Source organism: Onychostruthus taczanowskii, unplaced genomic scaffold, assembly GCF_017590055.1.
Source record: "Onychostruthus taczanowskii isolate IOZ18803 unplaced genomic scaffold, ASM1759005v1 scaffold31, whole genome shotgun sequence".
Taxonomy (NCBI): domain Eukaryota; kingdom Metazoa; phylum Chordata; class Aves; order Passeriformes; family Passeridae; genus Onychostruthus; species Onychostruthus taczanowskii.
In genome coordinates, this window is record NW_024500461.1 from 2,898,460 (window position 1) to 2,915,174 (window position 16,715).

Genomic DNA, 16,715 nt, shown 5'->3' on the forward strand with positions numbered 1-16,715 from the left:
AGGGTTGAGTGAGTAGTGGTTTGACAAGTCTTCATTTCATTTGATGAAATTAAATCTTTCTATGATTTCTAGGAAGTATCTCCTTTATTTGGTAAGACAGGACATGGTTTTTATTCAGTATGTGCACTGCAGAACTCCGCTACAAAAGAAGCATTAAGTGCACATTCAATCAGTGAATAAAGAGTTGATCACATTGAAAAGTTTACCAGTGATATGATTATATTAAAGGGTGGATTTCAAATGGATACATTTCAATTTTTTAATATTTAATTATCATGCTTATCCATAACACTGGTGAGAAAATGGTAATCAGTTGCTCTTGAAGCAAATATTTTTTGTTTAACACTCCTAAAACGTTCAGAGAGGTACTCAGCTTATTCTAAGGACAACAGATGGGAAAACCCCTACCACTTTTGGCAGATCCGTCCCACTGCCCCCAAAATGCACATTTTCTATGCAAAACTGAAATTTATCTTTTAGCTCTTAATTTTTGTTATACCTATTTTTGCATCTTGGTATTCCTCATCAGACTCAGGGTTAGATGTGCTCCCTATAAACACACAAAAATGTTATTATCTGTACGCTGCCTGATCTGTGCAACTTTTCCTAGACTGAATTCTATTTAGTCTCTAATTCTCCAGCTGGACATTTTCTCCAGCTTTTAATAACCATTGAGGGACTTTTAAATTAATTTTCAAGTAATTTAAAGTCCCAGCGAGAGACTTTACACCACAGACAGTTGTAGGACAAGGGGGTAGGTTTTAAGCTAGAAGAGGGCAAATTTAGATTAGATGCTACAAGGAAATTCTTTACACCACAAAGGGTGGTGAGGCTTGAGAAGAGTTTGCCCAGGGAAGCTGTGGGTGCCCCATCCCCGTGTTCAAGGCCTGCTTTAGTGGAAGGTGTCCCTGCCCACGGCAGGTCATTTGGAAGAGATGATGTTAAAGGTTGCTATGACTCTGTGAATTTGTATTTGTATTTACCTTTCTCCCGCTTGTTTTTTTGGATGTTTTTTAACTCCTGTTTGCTCCCTATGTGCAGCACCGGCAGGGCCATGCTGAGCCACTGGTCCCCCTGCACCCGTGCCAGGCTGGCCAGCCCAGAGCCCAGCGTCCCCCGGTAGCAGCCAGCCCTGCCGAGCCATGACCAGCCCCAGCATGGGAAGACAGAAGGCATATCTGGTGTGTTTTCATAAACCACCTTTACTGTGGCTTCAGTATGCGTTTATTTTTTTTTTCCGCTTAACTGCTTCTTGCAATTTATTGTGAACACTGAATTCCAGTTTATGACTTCAAAAAAAAAAACCCAAACACAAACCAAAACTAAAACCAAAAAACGAATCCAAAACCAAAATAAAAATACCCTCAAACAACAACAACAACCCCAAAACAAACAAACAAAACTACAAAAAACCCCAAACCAAACAAACAAACCTCAAACCCCAATATTAAAGAAAAAAAAACCCCAAATAAATCCATGGGAAAAGGTGCTGCGCGGTGCTCCGCGTCACGCCGGGGGGCGCTGCCCAACGCCCCAAGAACGCGAAACGGCAGCTCCTGGCGAAGTCTGGCTCCTCTCGCTGCCCGTCGGAGCCGCTGTTTCCCGTTGCCGTGGAGACGCTCCCGCGGTAGCAGCGCGGTGCGGAGCTCTCGTCCTCTCTCGGAGCTCCCCACCGTCCGCTGTTGGCAGGTGCGGAATTTCAGGTGCGAAGGGGCGGCCGCTCTCCAGAAGCGGTCAGAAAGGCGGAGGCTCCGTGAGGAGCTTGACTGAACGACAGGTGAGTGGGTACGTGAAGTGGACGGGGGGGACCGGAGGACAGCGGGCGCTCTGAGCGCTGGACTACAACTCCCAGCATGCAAAGGGGTGGAGCCGCTCCCCTGTCAGGAAGCCGCGATGGCCGGTGCTGCCTGCGAGCGCGGTGCCTTTCGGGAGATGTAGTTTTCGTTTAGCCGTGAGCCGCTTCTCGCTTTCCCGGCAGGAGTGCGCTCCGTGTGCCCGGTCTCCCGGTGCAGGAGCCGAGCTCGCTGCCTCCCATTCCCCTAACTGCAGGGGGCAAGGGGTTTCGAAAGCGGGGAGGGAGGCCGTTTCCCCCTGCTTCTATCCATCCACAAGTTTTTACCTCTTTAGGTTACATCATTTCTCACCGCTTTCTCGGTATCATTAAAACTTTCTATATTCTTAGTCTTATTTTGAGGACTCCGTTTATTTTGGTTTATGCTGTGTTGAAAGGTATTACTTTTTTTTTTTTTTTTTTTTTGTGTAGCTTTCAAAACAGATAAGACCCTATGGGAAGTAGAATGTCGGAAGATATTGAAGGAATTGAAAAAGAAGTAGAAATTGAATTAGGCAGAATCAGTGTTTCGCCGTTTGGAACAGATGAGGCTGACACAGAGGTGTCAGAGGAAGCCTTGAGTGACAGTGAGTCAGTAAGTATTCATTGAGGTAAAAATCAGTGTATTCAGCAAGCTAAAACTGCTTCTGGCATTGGAAAGCCCATTTGATGAGTGAACATTTCCTCGACACGCCTAAGCTGGGGCTTTGATCTGAACCGTAGTCTTGGTAGTATTGCTTCATGAAAAATGTAACAATAAGAGAGGTGGATATCAGCATTCTGCTTGAGAAGATCAGAGCTGGGGATTTTGTTTTAGAATCCTCTGAAGCTGGAAGATTTGGTGAGGTAGATTAAATCTGGACGAATAAACTCATGATTCTTCACTGAAATCTGTATTTTAATCTTACAAGAGCCTGGTTTAGGAGCTTCCTTCAAAGATTTCCAGATACTAATTTCGTATAAATAGGTTCTTCAAGTCCTCTTTCTTAGATGATTTCTTATTTTGGAAAGTGGCTTTCCTCTGAAATAAAATCAGTTATTTGGGTCCTTTTCTGCCATTTCAATCTTTCAGATTCATAGCATAGGGATTGGTTTGTAGGATTTTAGCGTTGATAATATTGATCATAAATCATGGTTCATATGACATGGACAAAGGCATCAGTGATAAGTGTGTAAGCACTCACATACTGAGCAATGTCAGCAATGTCAACCACAATTTGCACATTTGAGAGAAGGCGGACCATTTTCCCAAAATCTTGACATTAAAGGCAGTCTTTTGAATAGAAAGTTTCTATGTAATAAAGAAAACTGAAGCATTGGTTCTATGTACATACTTTAAACATGAATAAATTTAAAGTTTATTTATCCTGAAAAGAAAAAGATTCTGTACCTTACAGGTATTTGTTAATTTTTAACTTATCCTTTTTCTTTAATTTCTTGGTCCAACACAGTTATAAACAGAATAATTTATTGAAATGTGTTTCTGGAGAGAGTGCAAGATACATTACTAAAATTTGATTAGAATGTAATTAAGATTAGATTTATTAATTTTTCAGTGGGTGATAAGAAAATAAGAGTATAGGAGTTTGGAAGTATTTTGGTGGAAATTGCTGCTTAATTTCCGTCAGTGCTTTATAGGTGAAGCCAAAACAAATCTTTATTCTCCTATGTTAATTATTTACCTCTTTGCAAGCCAGTGAGATGGAAATGTAGAATATATGTCAAAGGTTGTGTTTTTCTAGATTTCAGGTGACTTACCAGAATCAGTTCTCGCCTATTTAAACTTTATCAAGAGCAGCAATCAAGATGCTGAAAAGCTTATACTGCAGGACTTAGAAGATGAGCAAAGTAGAAGTAAGCATTAATCACAGTTAAAATGTCTGCACACCTCATATTGCCCGTGGACATTAGACTAACAAGCATCAATAAAATAATGCAAACTTTTAAGTAGAACAAGCAGTGAAACCTATTCCATCAGCTTCTGAATGCATGATGAAAATCTCTAGGAATAAAGCCATCCAATGCTATCTTCTTGAATTAACATCTGAGCAGAAATTAAACTTTTTAAAAAACTCATCTAATGCTAAAGAAGGCAAGTTGCAAGGTTAATCTCTGAGACAGAGCCCAGGCCAGACTCTTCATGAAAGTCTAAAATGAAGTCAGTAGGAGCTGAAATGCAGGGTTCAGGTACAACTGACTCCCACAGGATATGTTTAAAGTCTACCTTGAGAGATGCCCAAGCTCTCATTGGATGAAATGATCATTTATTGGCAAAACAAATATTGCTGTCAGCTGTGTGACTGAAGCCAAGCTCATGGTTTATGTGCCACTCTCTGTTCCATTAGTGCAATAGGCTTGGTGACCAGAAGTTCAACATTGACTACAAATTTTGGTATCTGAGGAACATCCCCATTTATTCTTTTTTTGTAATGCAGTCTTACTCTTCATTGTTTTTGTAGTTCTTTGTTAAATTTTGACCTCTCTGATACAAGTTATACTGTATTTTTCTGCACAGAAAATGTTCTGCTGTTTTTCATGATGTGGAATTCTTTCATATTTGCTATCACTGTATTCTTACAGTATCATTGTGTCTGTTTCTGTTACACACATTTCCTGCTTTTAATCTATATAAATGATTCCCATACATATTTAAGTAAAACTGGAGGAGAAGGAAAGGATAAAAAAACTCTTTTATTTTAGTTTAAACAAATTGAGTCAATAAGCGTAGACCAAAACTGAGCGCTCGTAAGGGATTTTCTCACTGTGAACTACATTTTTTATTTATTTTTTCTTTAGATGCCATTTATGAAGTAATTTCTTGCCATCCTTCTAAATCGAATGAAGATTCAAAACAATTTAATGAAAAGGTATTTTTTATTTATACATTATTTATAGGGAATAAAATTCTATTAAATAATCTAGATAACTTACCCTTGCTTTAGTGGCCTCCTAAGGAGATCTATAAACGTGTTCCCTTTTTTTTCTGTTAGACTATCCATAAGGTATTAAGATGATTTTCTATACAGAATTCTTTAGAATTAGGACATCGACTGCAATACAATATGTCTATAAGCATTCAAATGTAAAATAAATTATCTGAGATACTGAGCACAAAAATCAACAAAATTAAACAAAGCTGAATAATCCTTTATTGATAGTTGTTTGGAGAACATTATCTTAATATTATGATAACACTTTTAAGCTTCTCTAATCTTATTTTTTTATGATGATCAGGAAGATGTACTACTATTAATCTTGCTCCTTATATATTCCATTATTTTATAGAAAATATAAACATAGTAATCTCTTTCAAAGACAATTCAAGTGTTATGAACATGAGTGCTTCTATATTTTCATAGGATTTGACTGAATAACTCACTGAAGTTTTCTTAGGAAAATATAAAACTGTGTTTAATTTATTCACTTTTAATTTGCTGCCTGGATTTTATTAGTGAGCACTCTTGCAAACATGATTTTTTGTTCTCAGAAGACCATTGTTTAAAACAGCACAATTACTTCATGTGACTTTAGCTGCCTTACAAATATTAATATAGGCCCAAAGCATGTGATGAACAGATGATAAATGAGCAGGAATAGCTTACTTGCCAGTAAAGAACAATGAAATAAATATAGCAATCCTTGTGCCCACTGTATTATTTTGAAATAGTCTTCTTAAAAATTTGCTCTATAACTAGTTCTTCCCCAGTGTGCATTAACAGTATTCATACGTAAGTGCTTGGTTTCACAGAAAGTAAAATAAATCTCGAATGCAAGACATTCATTTTTCCAAGTCAAAATATTAAATATATTTTAAAAAACACATATAAACATTATGTATTTTGATAAATACTAAGATATTTGTTATTCTAGAAAACAATAACTGATATGTTAGCATTATTCAATGTGTAAGGATTCCAGTCAGCAGTAAGTTTCACATTGTTGTACTTGTGATATGATAAAAATATTATCCTTGTTCTGGAAGATTTTTATAATGTTCTGCTTTTCAATTTCGTTTCTTGTTTTTTAATAACAATTTTAAACTATGTTAGATACTGCTTGAAGTTGAAAATGAAGACTTGCAGCTTGCTGCAACACCTGATTATAGTCAGTCCATCAGTGATGAAGCAGTCACTGAGGACCACTTTCTTACAGGTAAGCAAGCACATTATTCATTTGGTTGAGTTGATCTTTAACATATAACTATTTCCTGCTTTTCTGTTGTCATAAGTATCACAGCATTTTTTTTAAATAATTTCACATTGCAGTATACAACAGGGCTTGATACTTGATGGATTTGACATAAACAAACACTTTTGCCTTTATCTCATTTCAAGATCATAAAATCATCATAGAAATTAGTGTCAAAAAATACCACTCAAAAATGAAAGCTGCTCAGAGGCACTAAGCAGGTTCTGCTTTGGCCACAGATTTTTGCTGGAGTTTTGGTTTTTGGAATTTGGTTTGGCTTTTTTTTTTTGTGGTCACATTGGCTGAGAATGTTCCCTTACCGTGGCCTTTGGGTGACTTGGGCTGGAGCATATCAGTGCTAAAGCACTAAAAGCCACAGAAGACATCCTTTGCAATCCTGAATTGTACATTTTTAGAATAAGCATGGTAGTTGCAGAGTTAGTAAGTGTGCAGAATAACAAGACATCTCTGATGGAAAGGACTTGTGCTGTAGTTCTGATTTCCTATATATTATATAATACTTGTAGGAAATCAGATATATATTGCTGGCTATATAATCATAGGATTTTTTCTTGTCAAATACCTTGAAACTGTTTAATGTTCCCCAGTCCTTATTAGGAAATTAAATAAAATGTTTTCTTGGTTGATTCATAGGTGATCTTGAAATGAGCATAAGTCTTGCCCATCGTGAAGTAGAAGAACAGTATAGACAAGCACTTGAGCTTGAAGATGAGAAGATGAAAAAGTGGAAAGCTGAGAGAGAATCGCGAGAAAAACAAAATGAAGAGGAACATGCAAGAAGGTTGCAGCATCTGCAGCAATTTGAAGCTGAAAGAATAAAGTTAGATCTTCTGCATAAGGTAATGAATGATATTAAGCCAATCTGTTCCAGTCTAGACTATCTGAATTCTAGTTTTAATGTCAAAAAATTACTCTCAAACTGCATGACTGTCCTAAACCCTATCTGCTTGTGTTGCCAGTGAGTTGTAAAACGTATTTAAGTGTAGTCCACAGGCTTTTATATGTTTACTGTTTTAATCAATAATGAATTAATTTGCTATGCTAAATTTTAAATTATTCCTTAAGCCTTGCCTTTAAAAAGTTTTTATAGTATTAAATCAGCCAAAGTACTGGAAATGAGAGCTGTGCTGAAATTAATCACAAATGAAAAATGGTCACTGTGTCCTAATAGAAAACACTTAGCTAGTTTGGACTTCCCACCCCAATTTCACATTTCAATGTTAAAATCTTAATGGAAGTAATCAGAGCCAAAATTATTCAGTTCAGCAAAGCCGGTGCTGGTCTTCACTGGTAAAAGTTACAATACTTGCTGTCCCTATCTTTATCTGGGAAACTTACTCAGGCTTCATCTACTGAGTTCTGCCACAACAAATGATCACGTTGGCTGTTGCACTCTCAGGCTATCTAGTCATGTTTTGCTATAGTGGGTGGAGCATCATAAAGGATAAAAGAGTGTAAGAACATGAAAAAATTTAGCTCTCAGATATTATACTTGTGAGGCAACAGAATTTTGTTATTTAGCCTAAATAAGTGTGTTTTGAAAGGTGCATTAACACTTCATTTTCAGTTAACTAATTTGTGGCTTTCTGAAGAGCCAGGTGCCTTGGCAGCAGCAAGGTAATTAAGTCACCGGTAGTAAGGAAGGGCTTAGTAAATGAAAAGACCTTTGATCTCTGAAGGCCAGTTCAATGTCTGCTATAGCTCTCTTTTCAAAAAGTCAGAAAAACTGATAGGCCTTCTTGACTCTTTGCTGTCACAAAACATTTTTGGATGTAGGATGGCTTTCTCTAGAGAAAGACGGACATGGCCATATTTAGGCACTTTGATACTGCTGTTGCAGGAATGCTTCTTTTGGAGGTGAGAAATAGAATCCAACTTTCCCTGTTGCAGAAGAATCTAGATGCCTGTCTCCTTTTGTCTAACAGCATGCTTCTGAATGCCTGTGAAAAACAGTGCTTAGGCCCATGGGAGACTTTATGCTCCAAGTTGAAAGCGGTTGCTTATACTACTTTCTTCATATCCTCCATATTTGATTTGGTTGATATATCTTGGTTCCGCCAGGAGTTACATGGTTCTGGATCAGCCTGGTTTTTAGTTATTTGTGTAAGTAACTTTCTGGCTGCTAACTTAAAGTCTGATTGAGACTTTTTCCTGATTGAGGTTATGTTGAGCAAGGGGGAAAATGCTGTTTACTTGTAAATAGTGAGAAACTAGACTTGAACTTTCATTTTCCATTTAGAAGCAATTTCAGTCAGAAAATTTTTTTTAGCTTTACTGGACAAAATTCCCATTTGAAGGATTTTAATATTACCAATACATACCAGTGCAATTAAAGAGAGATTGTTCATGCTATTGTTCAGCCATGTTTCTGTTTGCTGCCTGTACTTTGAATGGTTTGGTAACTAGTTTTCATGTTAGATAATGTTAGATAGTAGTACAGGTCTTGGAGAGTAAAGTGGCAGCTGTTTGGATCAATACCTAGATGCTGACTTTCTGAAGGTATGCATTTCTCAGTGCATGACCAAATCTACGTTACTGGTGCAAGTGTCCTGTTGTTTATTTTGATCCACACATGGCACAGTTTCTCATTTAAATTCAGGCATTCACAAAATTGGATTGTTGGAAAGTCAAGAAGATGGGTGAGATTGGAGAGAGGGTGTTTTATGTTGTTCTGGGTTTTGTACAATATTAATTTAAATTAATTTGTTGTGCAGAAACGCCAGGCTGCAATGGAAGTTGAGTTACAGAAGGAGGAGGAAGCTTGGAGAGACAAAATGAGGCAACATGAGGTAAGGTTGTACAGTGAACTTTTGTCAAAAGACTGTGAGGTTGCTGTTATATATTTGAGTATAAATGTTATCATGGAATGCTTAATATACTAGATTCTGTTTATGAATGATAAATATGTGCCAATACCTGTCCCATTTTAAAAGTGGTTAAATCTGTCCTAATTGTTTTGCCTAGGAATTGATCATGAAGCTGCAGTTGCAAATGGGGAAGGAGAAAAAGGCCTTGGAAGAACAGAAAGCAAAAGAAAGACAACAACTGGCTGAACAACAGAATATAGCAGCTCTGAAAATCCAAGCTAGATTTAGAGCATTTTTAGTTCGTAAAAAATACGCTCCCATTTTAAAACAATGGAAGTATGAAATGAGAAAGAAGCAGAAAATACTAGAGGAAATAGAGCAAGAAATGAAAGAAAGAGAGGAAAAACTGAACAGGCAAATGGAAGAAAACAGGTTAAAGAGAAAAGAGGAAAGAAAGAGGCAAGAAGAATTTGAAAGAAAACAATATTTGAAACAGGTGAGGAGGCGTGAGGAATATGAGAAAAAGAAAGAAGGCCTGAGATTGGAAAGAGAAAAACAAGTGCAAATAAGAAGAGAAGAACAAAGGAAATTAGAACAAAAAAGAGCAGAAGCTCTGATGAGTGAAAATGTAGAAAATAACATAGAAAACATAAAAAAGGATAATAAGACAGAAAATATGAAAGTAATTAGAGAAGAGAAGGAGGAACTAAATAAACAAGTAGAGGAACCAAAAGAAAAGCATGCTGAAATGATGGATGAAACAAATAATTGGATGATTCCAGCAGAAAGAAATTTGACACCAAGCGTGCTAGGCTCTGAGAAGGAACACTCTTCTCAAGGAAGTAATGAGAACTTACACATTAATTCAGTAACACAAGTAGAAGAAAATTACTCACAAACAAGTTATCTTGATAAAGTGTTAAATGGTCATATTTCAAAGGATGAATCTCTTAACTTTGGTGCGAATGACGTGGCAGAAAATAACGCAAAATGCATATGCAGCAGTCCTCCAAATGTCCAACCAAATGCTAATAACAGAGAAACTAAAGATCAGTTTTCTCATGGAGCTGTAAAGAAAACTTTATTTCTGATGGAAAATGCTACTGAAGAAGTCAAAGACATCTGGGACAGTAATCACGATGTAGCAGATTCTCCTAGTAAAGTAATTTTTCCTGATGATATTGAAAAGAAGAGAATAAACTGGATGAACACATGCAAATCTTGGTCTAAAATATGTGAAGAAAACCAAAGAAAGCAAGCAACCATAAGAAAACTACTAAGGAAAAGTTCATTTAGCAAGATGCCTCCACTAAGTACAGAAAAGATAATTCATAGTGGCCCTTGGAATACTTTGCAACAGGTAACTATATGAAAGTTTGAGAACGAAATAGGAGACATACTTTCACTTTTTTTTTGTTATTTTCTGTTTTGGTATGTTGGCAGAATGCTGTTTATTGTAGAGCAGGCAATAGATACTGTGACCGTTCCTGTGCCCAGTGCAAAATAAGAACAATGACAATGACTTTTGAATTCCAGTGGTGTTGTGGAACAGGCTGATGTGGTATTAGTCTTCAGATGATTGATAATATTAACCCTTTAAAAGGCAAGAGCTCTTACATTCTGCCAAAATTAACTAGGTTTTGCCTTTGTATAAAGGCCCATATTTCAGCTCCTGCTCCCTTTGGAGTTTCAAGAGGAATAGTCTCTTCTAGAAACAAGATATTACTGATCAGCTTATAGATAGTGTTTTGCCATAAAGGACATCTCCTTGTTGCCAGGACTTTTTTTTTTTTACCACTTATTAACTTATTGTATGCTTACTTTGTGCTCTCATCTTGATATCCATTCTGAGATGGCCTACTAGCCTATACAGACTTCTAGTCTGAACAATTTTCTCTGTTCTACACTCATTATTTAAAACACTGTGACTGTTGTTTTCATGCTAGCTTCTCCCTTTGGAAACCTATCATTGCCATTCTTTTCTATATGAAAAGATTGTTGCTTGCATTTTACAAAGCATTAGTAGATTGTAGTTTTGTTCTCTTTTTCATCCTAAAGAAAATTATCATAATATAATGTTGTGCAATGAATATTAAGTATACAAGATGTTAGTTTTATTTATCAATAAATGCATGTAGGTCACAACACTTACGCTCGAAGATTTGCCAGCTTGTAGCCTCTCAACCTTATCTGAGTGCTCAAACCTTCAAGTTTTGACTCTGAGGCGCTGTGGACTGGTTGCACTGGAAGGACTAAGTAGCTGCAAAGACCTGAAGTATATAAATGTGGAGGTACCAAGCATATTTGATTCTTTGTTATAACATGGGGAGAACTGCAAGTTTTGCTCCTTAGTTGATTGTTCAGTTGTCCAACCGAATATGTAACTTTTAGCCTTAAGAGCATAGGAATAGCAACAAAATACTCCCAAATGTGAACAAAGTTATATGACCAGATTTACAGTGCAAATAACCAAAAACAAGCATGCTGCAAATGATTCAACCTATACTAAGAAAATAGCAGGCTAAGGTTAGCATTAGTATAGATCTTTGTTTCCTCAGTCTCTGATTGATGAGTAGGCAGATGCTGTTCACCATAGAAGGTGCTCAACTTGGGCAAGAATAGGTGGAAGGAAGAGTCCTTTGCAGGATACACCTTGAATATTAATTAAAATTAGTAACATATATGCTCAAGGAATAGTACATTGAATGAGTTATACTAAGGGCCTAATGTTTAGGTATTTGCTGCTGCACAGTGTCTTAAATGGCCCTGTTTTATGACTAAAGAGAACTTTTTCTCTGTAATGCATCTTTGTTCCAGAACTTGGCAATTTACAAGAAACAGCTTTGTTCACATTTTAAATTTAATGTGTTTTAACAACACTATTTTCCAGATGAAAAGACCAAGCACAGCAAATAGTGAAAGAGAAATCTGAGGAAGCATTATTAAAATGGCCTGGGAAAGGGGATGTTTAAAAAGCAGGATCCCTTGGAGGAAGAATCTTAGCTTAGAACAGTGTTAATGTTTGTGACCAAAGTACCTCTAAATGCAGACTTTTGCTATTAGTAAATAGGATTCCAGCAAAATTACAGCTGTCTTCATTAGCATCTAGTGAATATGGTGTTTCTCTGCAGTTTTTAGTTCAGTCTCCCAGGGTTTTGGGAGGTAGGAAAATGTATATGGAATAGACTGTTCTGTTCTTAACTTCTTTTTTATGCTCTTTTTGTTTCAATTTTGGGCATTTTCAGAGCCAGAATGAAGTTCAAGACATTCTTGTTCTATTTCAGCAGGACACAAAAGTTCATTTCTAGGACTCATCATTTTTTTCCTAATGGAAAAATAAAGATGCCCTTACTCATAGATAAGAGTTTAGGATAAAAATAAAAATCTTCTATATTTTACTTAGTTCTGCTGCTTCACTTCAGATGCTATTTAATATTCTCATTTTCTTTTATTGCAGGAGAACAACATTCAGGCAATTGACTGTGCAAATCTGGAAAATCTCTGTATTCTCATTCTGAATAAGAACCGTCTTTCATCAGTTTGTGGCTTAGATGGATGCAAAAATCTTCAAAATCTTGAACTTTCCTACAATAGAATCACTCGAATTGGTAAGAAAATGATTCCAATTTGTATAAAAATATGTATGCAGTTTATATTCAGAATTATACCCCCCTTAGATTTAGAGCCAGTCAGCTGCTAAGCCCAAGGAGAGAGACTTGGCAAAAAAAACCCTGCATCTTAAAGCATGGCTTAGCTACTGCCATGTATGCCATCCAGCAGGTCACGTAACTATTGTCAGCCAAAGAGAATTAAAATCTTTCTGAAAAGGCCACTAACATTATCTGCACTAAGTCATCTGGAATATGAGAGTAGGCTGTGTTCAGCTTATCTACAGACATAATGAAAGCAAAGCCTAGCTGTGCAACTGCAAGGACCTCCAGTGTGTTCCTGACTGACACAGTAAGTAGTTATGTAGGAATCGTGTTGTCTATCTTGAGTCTGCTGAACAACAGGAAAATAATTAAAAACAATTATTAAGCTCATAGCCTAAACAAATTCACATAACACTTGTAAGTAAGAAGTAGTTCCACTGTTAAATAACACTACGAACGTGGATAATACAGTTCAGTGATAACCGCCAAGGGTGTAGCAAACAGAAAATTAGAGAGCTTAAAAAAAATCTGTAGATGTAGAGACTTTGATGAAGATATTATGAATATTTTTTGCTAATATGTGTAAATGTTAGTACTCATGAAGAAAATTCTTAATATCTGAGAATAAAAGTTCTGGGAAATCAGTGTTTACTGTAAAAGCATATCAGTACTCTAATGAGGAACAATAAAATGGTTAAAAAGTTTCATCTGTATTGTGACAAATCGTGCTTGATAAGATTCTTATTCAGATTGATCTCATTTGATAAAAATGCCAGCAAGATTATTGCAAGAAAGACATCGTTTTAATGGATGGCATTTAAGAACGTGGCATCCGTGTGGAGTGTGGTAACTTCATACAGGCCAAGGAGACTAAAATTCTCCAGTACTTTCTCTTTTGTGCAGTGCACTGCTACAATTACTGAGTCTCTAATGAATTTAAGTGGGTAAATAAGTGTTCACAAATGTCATCTTCAAATGTGGGGTTTTTTCCTCTCTGGAATTTCTTTGAGGATTTTAGGTTAAAACAGATGCATAATACAGGATTTATTTCATATTGAGTAGTTGTACAAAATGCATAAAAATGGATTTTGGGGTTATAAAAAGTTAGCATATCATTCCCATCTGTAAATCTTGCAGGATGTCCCTTAGCAATTTTGGATACTCCATTACTGTGCAGTAAAGCTTATTTAGGTTCGTAATATTTAAGTTTTAATGGCTTATTGTAGGAAATTTCTGGCATACTCTGATTTCTCTTTTTATTTTTTTCTCCTGTCATTGAAATATAGCATCAGTAGGAGAAAAATCAAAGTTGCCAAAAACCCCTTAAAAATAGCAGTAAGAGAAATAGTCTCAATTATGCTTTTTCCCTTAGGAATACATGATCACAAATTAAGCAATTGTGACAGCAACACACCGAAGTGGAGGGCGTATGTTTGTATTTTGAGGATGAGTGCTTTGTTTAAAAATTTTCATGCACAAAGTAGCATTTTGACTCAAATCTTCGAATATGCTGCTGTAGGGTGTCTGCACTGCCATAGAATAAAATCCTGGAAGCTCGAGGAATAGCAATGCATAACCATGGATGGTCATAAATGCTGCTTTCAATATACCCTTTTTAAGACAGCACAGAGAGGAATTTTTTTTTTCATCAGACACCTTTTTAGTTTTGGTTTTGTTGTTTGAGGGGTTTATTTTGTGGTGCTTTTTTATTTTTATGTTCGCTGTCAGCTTTCACTCTGTTGTTAGTTGTCTTTGTCACACATAGAAGTGACTTCAGAACTGCATCAATAGCTAAGAGTCCCTAGCTAGCAGGATTCAGCTGCACGTTGCAAATTGCTGAGAACTTCCATTAAGGTTCTCCTTGAATCTTGCTGAAACCATGTATTTGTCAACAAAATGCTTTTCCTATGGCTGCTATAACTTTTGTTTGTTGCATCGTATGTAAAACACATGGAGTGTCTTCTGGAAATGTGACTTTCAGGCTTATGTTTAATGTTGCATTTGGGCAGAAGAACCAGTAAAATACTGTCTCTTTGTATTACATTATTCTCTCTTGCGTATTTTCTGTTGGACTGCATTGGATAATTCCAGAATGACATTCAGGTGAGGAAGAAGAAAAAAGTGCTTTGTGCAGCATGCAGAGACAAAAACTTCCAGATTCTCTTTTACCTTCTTCCCTTTTCTTATTGTGTGTGCAGTCACTCTTCTTGATCCCACTCCAGGCTCATAGAGTGCTTTTAAAGTTTCCAGTACTGCTGAACTTAAGGTAACTTAAGCTTAAGGTAACTTAAGCTGCTCTTAAGAGGAAGTCTTGAGAGCAAACACACGAAAACTTGAAAGTGTTTCTGAGACCACTAGATGGTGCTGGTTCCTTTTTTATTTTCATCCAAGCACGAAAGAAAAATACAGATAAGATCTTGCAGTCCGGGTATTATGTCATGGGCATGTTTGAAATTTTTCAGAATAATTAAAGATTTGTATATTTATTTGCTAAAGTACAGTTTTGAAGTTACATTATAAGATATGTGTGTTATTTTTAAGATTATATCACTTTAATGTCAGATAATTGCATTATTTTCACTAAATGTTTTCCATTTTTACATTAAAATTATTGTAACGCCTATATGGGGAATTTTAAAAAATTTACTGATGTTTTGGTATTTAATGTTTTGCTTCAGTTTTCTCCTTATTTTTAATCTCAATACTCTATGGTGCAAACTGATCTCTGATTTCATAATTTTTTACAAAATGAAATATATAATCATAGTTTTTTTCCAGAGGACAGTCACAAAGAGATTCACTATTGTGAGTCCAGCTCATTCAGATTCCTTTGAGGAACTTATGAAATTTTTGGTGAGATAAAGCGGAGATGCAGTGTTCCCTCACATAATCCTAAATTAACTAAGTTATCTAAGAATACATGAAACAGATGTAAACTCAGAAATTCCTTATTTTAGATCTGTTATGTGAAGGGTATCCCTTCAAAGGAGTTTTTTACTACAGAGATACAGAAAAGCTTTTCAGACCTGTAGTGAGTTGACGGATCAGTGCCATTGCATGTGTAACACTATGGGAAGACAATGTAATTTTTGTGTTGTAAGGATGATTTGGGTTACATTTTGTGAAAGAAACAAATGCTCATGTGAATCCCTTTACATTTCTTTTGTGTGTAGAGATTGCATGCTCTTTAATGTAGATGGCAGGAGTAAATTTGTTGAGAGTAGAATGGCTACAGTAGTTCTTAAAGGCACTACCTTTTCTTTATAAATTTTGTTGTTAAATTTATTTTTCCATAATTCCTTGAACAAGACTAATTTAAATAATAGTGATGATACTGGCCTAAGTTTTAATACAGTTTTTTCTAACCTTGCTGATAAACTTTAAAAAAATCTTTAAAAAATGAAATAATGAAAATTAACTTTTAAACATAGTGTTTTCATTCTGATGGATGATTTTAAGAAGGCTGTTAGCATTTCACAGAGTTCAGAGCAGTTGTGAAGTAGTTAAAGCATAGTAAGTACAGTTTATCACGATGAGAATGTTCTCTTCTAACAGAAGTACCGAAGAGATTATGAACTGTTATTATTGCTTGATTAACAGGATCAGAGATTTGTGAACCATGTACACTGTATATGTAATAGGGTCAAAATACAGTAATTAGTGTTAAACCCTATACGGAAGTAATATTAATTGTTATATCAGAAAATGTATAGAAAATTCAGAGTTTTCTTAGTACTTGAATGACAAGAGATTTTTATTTCATCATGTCTTAAATCCTGAATTTTCAGGTGGTCTGGAGTCACTGAAAAATCTTCAACAATTAATTGTGGACCATAATCAGTTAATCAGCACAAAAGGTCTTTGTGAGGCACCTACTCTCATTCACCTAGACTGCTCTTTCAATCATCTTGCACAAGTTGAAGGCATTGAGAATTGTGGCCTACTTCAAGTTCTGAAGTTGCAGGGCAATAATCTCCAGGAGGTAAAAGCTTTGAATTTAGTGGCTGTTGTGCATACATCTTTGCTAAAAGTCATATTTTAAGCATTCTGCGCATGTGCTCTTTGATTGGCGTGGGATGTTTCATGCTCTTAGGTAAGATTTTTTTTTTCACTTATCAGAGGGTGATTTTTTGAAGATACAAATGGCTAGCAGTTAATTGTTTTCTTAGTCCCAAGTCCTTGAAAAATTGGACTCTCAGTGATTATGGTTCCTCC

The 16,715-nt window shown here is 36.1% G+C and overlaps 1 protein-coding gene across 1 annotated transcript in view; it reads left to right on the forward strand.

Moving 5' to 3' along the window:
* Window positions 1-2,285: 2,285 nt before the first annotated feature.
* Window positions 2,286-16,715, forward strand: part of LRRIQ1 (leucine rich repeats and IQ motif containing 1) — a 102,447-nt gene continuing 88,017 nt past the window's right edge. Inside the window, exons 1-10 of the mRNA XM_041409860.1 lie at window positions 2,286-2,426; window positions 3,574-3,685; window positions 4,628-4,698; window positions 5,881-5,983; window positions 6,674-6,879; window positions 8,755-8,829; window positions 9,005-10,207; window positions 10,986-11,138; window positions 12,305-12,455; window positions 16,289-16,482. Of these exons, the coding sequence (XP_041265794.1) occupies window positions 2,286-2,426; window positions 3,574-3,685; window positions 4,628-4,698; window positions 5,881-5,983; window positions 6,674-6,879; window positions 8,755-8,829; window positions 9,005-10,207; window positions 10,986-11,138; window positions 12,305-12,455; window positions 16,289-16,482 (2,409 nt within the window). The remainder of the gene's footprint in view (window positions 2,427-3,573; window positions 3,686-4,627; window positions 4,699-5,880; window positions 5,984-6,673; window positions 6,880-8,754; window positions 8,830-9,004; window positions 10,208-10,985; window positions 11,139-12,304; window positions 12,456-16,288; window positions 16,483-16,715) is intronic.